The following is an 8,757-nucleotide window of genomic DNA, read 5'->3' on the forward strand; positions in this document are numbered from 1 at the left end:
AAATAACCAATCACAGTGTTTAGGTAAATAAGTGTAGCAGTAGAGTTCCTTGCTCTATTATCAGCGTTTTAAAATTACTATGTAGTATGTACTTATGAAGACAGAAGAAGATACCCTAGTAGACATTTCCTCGTGTATAAATAGGTATGAATAATTGCTAATAAAATATTCTGTAACAATATGCTATAGCACGGCCGTTTTGAATGCTCGCTACTTGTATGGAAGAGTGTTGCGCGCGCACGGCAGCCGGCAGGATTCGACGCCTAAAACGGGCGAACGTGTGACCCGCATACAATGCCCGCATTGTTGTAGCTATGGTGCTACTGATATTGTTTTGTAAGAGTTAGGACTGAGAATTATTTTAAATAGCTAGCTATACAGACCGATCGGCCTCTCTCCACTTGGACACATGATGTATAAGTAGCTTCACAATCATGATGGCCATGATGATAATGCCAGTTGCCATCATGATTGTGATAGTTACTTTGTAAGGCCGAAATATGTTTACCAGGCCCGGGGTTTCAATTCTTATATCGGCTTTACTTACTACGTACATTTTAGGGTTCCGTAACCAAAGGGTGAAAACGGGACCCTATTCATGAGACTTCGATGTCTGTCTGTCCGTCTGTCTATCCGTCTGTCTGTCCGTCTGTCTGTCTCCAGGCTGTATCTCAAGAACCGCTATAGATAGAGTTCTGAAATTTTCACAGATTGTGTATATCTGTTGCTGCTATAACAACAAATACTAAAAACAAAATAAAATTAATATTTAAATGGGGCATTTTTTTGGCATTTTTTGCTCAATATCAATAATGGCAACAGGTAGGCACTTGATATTTTCACAAAGGCCTTAAATATATGTCTACTTCAATATTTAAGAATAATATTGAAATAAAATAAAAAATAAGGGTCCCATACAAAAACACAATTTTGGTGTATGTTTGCTCTATAACGGTACGGAACCCTTCGTGCGCGAGTCCGACTCGCACTTGGCCGATTTTTACATTATTCATCAAACCTATTATTACCTATATATATATACATATTATAGGTATTAAGGTAGCCTTTCGAAGCGAACGTCTATAGCAGGGGTCACCAATCAGTTTCGCTCGGGGTCCGTTTAAATAAATAAATAAATAAAAAATGTTTTATTTCTGAGTAAATTTGAATCAAATTTTTTCAGAATGTCTACCTGATGCCTACCACCGGTTCGGGAACTACCCCGGCGAGAAGAACCGGCGCGGCGTAAGAAACTCGCACGGGTTCCACTTTTTACCAAAAAAGTGAGAGAAAAATTATTCTTTTAAAATAAAGTTTACAATTTTGTAACTTAATATTATATACAATGTCAACATACATAATTGTAAGTCATAATATAATAATGTAGAAGTAGCCTTGCAAGAAGCCATCCTACTCCCAAGATGTGCCATCTTCTATGAAATCATTGACCTTATAATAAGCTTTGGCACACAAACGCTCTTTGACTACTTTTTTAAATTTATTAATGGAAAGATTTTGAACGTTTTCTGGGATTTTATTGTAAAGGCGTATACATTGACCTTTAAAAGATTTACTGACTTTACTAAGTCTGATCACTGGCATGTCCAGCTTGTGCTTATTTCTAGTATTTCTACAGTGAATGTCACTTTTAACTTTAAATTTATTTATATTTTTTCTAACATATATTACATTATCCAAAATGTATTGAGAAGCAACAGTTAGAATACCAATTTCTTTAAATTTATCTCTCAGAGATTCTAAAGCAGACATTTTATAAATAGAACGTATGGCTCGCTTCTGCAGCACAAATATTGTATTAATGTCGGCAGCGTTTCCCCATAAAAGGATTCCATATGACATCCTACTATGAAAATAACTAAAATATACTAATCGTGCCGTGTCTTCGTCAGAAATTTCTCTAATTTTTCTGACTGCATATGCTGCAGAACTGAGCCTACCTGCTAGATTAGCAATGTGAGGACCCCACTGTAATTTACTATCAAGTGTAATACCTAGGAATACAGTTTTAAAACATGAAATAACCTTCGCGGTCCACACATTTTATATTAAAAAAAAAAAATTAAACAAATTTAATTACGGAAATTACAAAGGTATTTTTTAGATATCAATGACCATTTTTTTGTTGCTAATTATCTCGTCATTAATTATATATATTCCTTAAATATATATTGTCTTTAATTGTCAATTAAAAGGTTATGGAAATCTCACTGTTTTTTGTTTTATGCCTAAAGTGTTAAGTAAATAATGTACAGTTACAATAATCATAGCATTAATTTAATCCTTACTAAACTACCTTTCAAACGATACTTAAAGTTATTTAATACTAATTATATTTTTTGAGTTATTGCCGTAAGCCGTTTGAATCATAAAGAGAGAGGTGGGTCGATTTTTTTGCACGCAAGTTTATTATGATATGTATTATATTTATGTATGTATCTATATTATATGATTATTAATTATTATTATATGCTTTATATGTGTAAATCGTAAGTATTATGTAGTTTATTTTATACATATAATACTACGAAGAATAAAAACATTACTTTTATATGTTATATCTTTTACGTAAAAAAACTTAGTTTTAAGAGACTTTGTTTGTCATAATCCTTTTATTTCTTTTAAATATCCTTTTTTATGGTTGTCTGGAAGAGACCGCTTAAAGCGGTAAGACCGCCAATTTGCGCTCTTCCTAAAAATTGTTTCTCTTTCGCATTTTGTATTTTTTTATGTGCAAATAAAGAGTTCATTATTATTATTATCTCTCTGAAGTTTGGCGTGAAATATTGGTGCAAGCTATAGATATTGACATTAAATCCTAGAGATGTTGAAGTCCTAAGATGAACGAAGATCATCTCTGAACATGCTCGGTCCGCACACAATGGGTCGGCGATCCGGATGCGGACCGCGGCCCGCCATTTGGTGACCTCTGGTCTATAGCGTCAGTGACGCCGCGACTGTGAAAAATGTATGGTTTGAGGTCGAGCGCAATGAGTAATGACGCTAACGCGGCAACTGTGACGTCACTTACGTCACTTACATACATTTTTACAGTCGCGGCGTCACTGACGCTCACTTTGAAAGTCCACCTTTATGTTGTTAATTTATAGGCGAGGGTTTCCCTCTGTAGGAGAATTCTACCTTGCTATAAAGCGATTAAATCAGTAATTCCAACACTAAATAGGATTTCCTCTTTAGAGTTTAGACGAGTACGTTACCTAACTCTACAAGCGATTCATTGGTATTGCATTAAGTAGCGAGGGGCCTGTAGCGTGATCCGGGGAAAAAATCAAATATGTCTCCACTCTCCAGTCGCAGACTTGAATTTCGCACACTTATATTTTTTTTTACATTATCTGTGGCTTATCATAACTCAGTTATATTTTCTTTACCGGGCCAACAAAATATATAAAAAAAACTGTGTCCCATTGCAGGTCGGCAGTAGGCGTGGGGTTCACGAGCGTGGGTCTCCAGCACTCGCGGTCGGCGGTGCTGCACGCCGCCGCCGCCGGGCCCGCGCCGCACTACCGCCCCCACGCCGTGCTCGTCAGCGCCTCCAGCGGGAACGTGCCGCACGCCACGGTCACTACGCTAAATATAAAGAACCGTACATTTTTCTGGGATTAAAATTATCCTGTGTCCTTTCTTGGAACTCCAAATATCTGCATCTAAATTTTATTTAAATCGGTTCAGCTGTTTTACGTGAAAAGGTGACATACAGACAGACACGCGTTTGCATTTCTAATAGTAGTAAGTATAAGGCTGCGTCTCCACTAGAGATGTGTTGCGAGGAATGTGTTTTGAGAACCAATAGAATCGCTTCATTGACGTGACCTTGCTCAGCGCAGCGATTCTATTGGTTCTCAAAAACGCATTCTTCGCAACACATCTCTGGTGGAAACGCAGCCTAAGGCTAAGGTATATACACAGACAGAGAGATTAGAGACAGTTAGAAAATCCGAGAGTTATTAATGTATTTAGCAGTGAATACATGTCAATTAAAAAAAAAGATATCAAGTTACTCGAACCATAGAGAATAGAACAATAGTGAAGTCAGTTACTTGTAGGACTGAATGAATACACTCTCTCGTTCAGAGTTATTTTATTCACTCACTTTCGTCTTTCATTATCTTGGATTAAAAAAATATATGCGAGACAAGTGGAACACCCTGGGGAAAGCCTTATTGCCCAGCAGTGGGATAGTAATGGGCATGTATGCGCTAACAAAAAAAAATTAAATTGTATTATTCTGCTAATTGAGTGTCACTTTTAAAGTGTACTTAATTTATAGAAATAAATGGATCTATTCTAGGGCGGGCCGCGGGTACATTTCAAGCTCCAGCCGCAGCAGACGATATCGGAGAAGAAGAAGTCTCCGCCCTCCTCCCTCGTCAACGGCAACGGGAAGAGCGTCAGACCGCAGTCGTTCACGCCGGGCCTCAAGCGGTCCAAGTCCCTCACCTCCGCCGACGCCCTGGCCAGCGGCATGGCCGCGATGGGGCTGGCGGCGGACGCGGGGGACCTGGGCAACTTCCCCCCCGAGATCCAGGAGTGTATAGACCGAGCTCTGGAAGGTGAGAGTAATGGTGTGTAACTTTTTTTTTTATTCCAGCACAATGGCACGGGCATTTCGATGGAACGGTATATTGGTCTTGAAGGTTCTTGATTGTGGGTACGTGATGAAAAATGTACTGTCTATGTGTCTACGCTATGTAAATAAGCTTGTTAGACTTGCATGAAGACCAGTGCGGTCTATGAAGTGTATTCTGATGACCGATAGTCAATACATTTGTTGCACATAAGAACGGCAGTCGAGTCTCAGAGCACGTAGAATGTCATCCCTTTTACTCTCATTTACTCGCGCACGAAATTATTGCTGTCACGCTCTCGCGTACCTGTGGGAACGAGATAACAATATAATCGTGCGCTTGTACTAAACGAAAAAGTAGCAATGATTCTTTTTTGAGCATTATCAAAGTGAAGCAACTTTTGCTATTTTTCGTTCTCGAATAGGGGGTGTACATAAAAATAAGGTATTTCGTCTCATCTACCCGCAAGGTGTGTATATATTATCTAGCAACACAATGCACCTTTATAAATGTCTCAGATAATTTCCACCAGAGTTCCACTAACGTGCCTACCCATCAGATCCGAACTCGGTATGCGCGCGGACGCTGATGGACGCCGTGGGTCACCTGGTGGCGCGCGCGGTGGAGTCCCCGCGGTACGCGCTGCCGGCCGCGCGCCGCTGCATCGCCGTGGTGGAGCGCGAGCAGACCGAGACCTTCCTCGAGTCGCTGCTCAACACGTGTCAACAGTGGTACCAGGATAGGGAGAAGGTGAGGCGTTTGAAAAATGTTAAAAGGCAGATTACTGTAAAAATACGTAGTAAGTATAGCACGGGAATATATAACACACGGGTGGCCATAAAGTCTGAATTTGACATTCATTACATAAGAACGACCGTGGGCAGGTTAAGTCTACGTAGAAAAAAATATAAGAGATAAGCCTCTTTGTATAGGTAATGAGTGTGTTTTATATTATATTTGCCACCAGGTGCCGCTATGTAGCCTTCTATCGTGTCAAACTGCAGACATATGTCACGATATAGCTGTCATGTGTCACAATAATATGCCTATTTGACACGATAGAACCTAAGCCCTAAGGGCCGGGACACAAAAACACGGCACGACGTCGTACGGCGTCGTACGGTGCCGTACGGCGCCGTGTCGTACGCGCGTCGTAAAAAACCACGGCACGGTGCCGTACGGCGTCGTACGACGTCGTGCCGAAGAAACTCATCTTGAATTTCTACGTGAGTTTCTACGGCTCGACGTCGTACGACGCCGTACGGCGCCGTGCCGTGGTTTTTTACGACGCGCGTCCGACACGGCGCCGTACGGCACCGTACGACGCCGTACGACGTCGTGCCGTGTTTTTGTGTCCCAGCTCTAAGGTTACATAGCGGCACCGGGTGGCAAATTAATATCAAACACCCTCATTTGACTCCATCTAAATTCAATGACTATAATTCCAGCTGCTGAGCGCGGTGGTGGGCGGGGGGCGGCCGCGGCTTATGGCGTTCCTGTCGTTCCTGCTGGAGATGTACTGCCAGCTGCGACGCCGGGCTATCCAGCGGCGCGGCGCCAGCGCCCAGCCCGGCCACGTGCTGCTCGCGCTCATCTGCAAGTGCTGCGAGGACTGCATCCGCCAGCCGGTGCCCTCGCCGGGGGATGTGAGTACTTTGACACATACTTCTGGTGTTCATTTAGCCCTGCAGTGAGTATGAGTGATGCGTGCTGCTGCGAGAACTGCATACGCCGGCCACTAAACGTATAAAGTATTTTTAAGTATCGCCTTTGGATCGACCGTGACTTCTCACCACTGCCACTTCAATTCAACAAAGTTCCGTAGAACTCGTTCTGCGGTTAAAACCTTAGCTGATGTGACCATGAAAATTATTACCTATTTTTGCTTGGAGGGCGGCAAATTGGGATTTTGCTCCCCCACGTTTTAAAACGTAGATCCGGGCCTGCAATAATTACGGCTTAATAGTGGTTTAGGTATCACAGCAGCGTTGCCGTTTTGTGAACTGTCACGTCACCTAATCAAAGCGCTGCTGAATACATAAACTCCTGGCAAACAACCTCAGAATCCGAGAAATGTATACTCGAGCCTCCTCTTCAATTCCAGACGGAGAATCTGTTCTTCGTGTTGACGTACATCGGTCGGGACCTGGAGACGCAGCTGCCGGGCGACCTGGAGCGGCTGCTGTCGGCCGTCCGCGACGCGTTCATCAACTCCGCCTCCGCCCCCTCCATCCGCCGGACGCTGCTGCAGCTCATAGAGCTTCACGCCTCGCGCTGGCAGCTGCCCGGCTGCGCGGTGCTCTACTACTACCCCTCCTCCAAGTAGGGAATATAACGCACCCTTGCAGCATGGTGCAAGATGAACGTGTGAACGTAACGGGAGAAATGGGCACGTTTCGTAGTAGGAAATGATATGATATTCGCCATATGTGGACTACATGTCAAATAGACGAATACGTCGGGAGGAAAAAGTCTAGCCCACATTGAGTAGTAAAAGAAATGATACTCGCTAGGTATTTGACGTTTGGTAGCATTGCACGTCAAAGTGCGTCGCAACTCGCAAGTACGATTTGCGTCTTGTCAAACGCATGGACTACATGTCAAATGTTCGTTTTGCGTCTTGTCGAATGTAGTTACATTACATGAATATCTCGAGTAATTTTTTTACTATGCTATGTCGGGTAATAAAGTGTAGGGACTAGGGACTCGGGAGTCCCGTTGCACATCGTGTATTTCATTAAGTTTTAGTGATCGACAAGGAAATGGTTTTTGATTTACTAATGTTCGCAGCTTTTTGTTAAGTAGTCTACGGTTTATTTTCACTTGAGTTCCTATTTTTGTGCCAGCCTCGTTTTGCAGCACAGACTATCGGTGATGGGGGAGGGGTTCGGAGGTGGTGGGGAATACAGAAAAACTGGGAGCATTTCATTATCAAGTTCAATATTGTGATCTTCGTGGCGTTGAGTTAGTTTAGACGAGGTATATAATCTTACGTGTTACTGTAGGCGACGGATGCCATAAGCTCATTTCTAGTGCCTTTGATTCGATATTTTTCAACTTGCAGCGATTTTCGTTCGATCAGAAACGAAAACCGTTTAAAGTCGTGAAAAATATGTAAAGAACATTATTTATCGTAAATTAAAATTATAAAATGCCTTAAAGTATTAATAATATATTATGTGTATGTTAGGTACCTAGTTGGCATACTGAGGGTGTACATTACTGTACGAGTTTCGCATAGTAGTTGGTGCATTGGGCCCTTTGTCCCTTCATATTTCATTCTAAAGTAACCAGTAGGGTTTTGTTGAGATAATATTTATTGTCATTTCCTGGGACTTAGAATATTTTTGTCTGTTCTATGTTCCAGGATTTCTAATGTCGATGTAAAGTATTAATGTAAACTAAACACTTAATACCTTTGTAATAAAGTAAAAAATACATAAACTTGCCTACTCGATTTTACTAGTGAGATATTTTGTCGGTCAAAGCGACCGAAAAAATCGAAGTAGGAAACAAAAAAATATAGATAGTTATAAAAATGTTATCATAGATGTTATTGTTTGACTGAAATGCGAAAATATTTATGCTTGTGATATTGTTAATTGTAAGATTTTTCGTCTTTTCTATCGTAACTAAAGACTGTAATTACATAATATTCACATAAATTATTATTATCTAACGAAATACAAACTGTTGTAACCAGCTGGACCAAATCTGTTGTATACTTGTTGAATTATATTATTTGGTTTAATAATCTGTTTTATATTACCTATGTGCTATTAGACGCACTCACATAATTTTTATTTACTCGTTGTTAGCAATTTAAATTATTTGTACTATGTTCATAAACTTCCATACTTAGGTTTAGAATTAATGTGTGATCAATATTTCAGTGAATATCAAACATTAAATTAATAATAGCTTAGGTAATACTTTACACATTTAATATAATTAAAAGACCGTAAACTTTTTACAACGCATTCGTAACTGTAAACGTTATGATATGTTTTATAAAAAATAAAAGAAAAATCCAAAAAAATGGTGCTAACAAGAATATCAAGTGTATTTTGTAATCCCTATGCATAGGGTGATAACATTATTTTCGTTATTGCTGTATCTTATACTGCAAAGAAATAAAACTATACTTAAT

The 8,757-nt window shown here is 40.5% G+C and overlaps 1 protein-coding gene across 8 annotated transcripts in view; it reads left to right on the plus strand.

The window, feature by feature from the left end:
- Positions 1 to 8,757, plus strand: part of LOC121732881 (CBP80/20-dependent translation initiation factor) — a 49,383-nt gene extending 40,626 nt beyond the window's left edge. For all 8 annotated transcript variants that reach the window (XM_042122894.1, XM_042122896.1, XM_042122893.1 and 5 more), the window contains 5 exons: positions 3,453 to 3,600; positions 4,331 to 4,592; positions 5,167 to 5,357; positions 6,056 to 6,253; positions 6,712 to 8,757. In XM_042122894.1, coding sequence (XP_041978828.1) covers positions 3,453 to 3,600; positions 4,331 to 4,592; positions 5,167 to 5,357; positions 6,056 to 6,253; positions 6,712 to 6,933 — 1,021 coding nt within the window. In that variant the 3' untranslated portion in view covers positions 6,934 to 8,757. The remainder of the gene's footprint in view (positions 1 to 3,452; positions 3,601 to 4,330; positions 4,593 to 5,166; positions 5,358 to 6,055; positions 6,254 to 6,711) is intronic.

The sequence above is a fragment of the Aricia agestis genome, chromosome 13 (genome assembly GCF_905147365.1).
Source record: "Aricia agestis chromosome 13, ilAriAges1.1, whole genome shotgun sequence".
Classification (NCBI taxonomy): domain Eukaryota; kingdom Metazoa; phylum Arthropoda; class Insecta; order Lepidoptera; family Lycaenidae; genus Aricia; species Aricia agestis.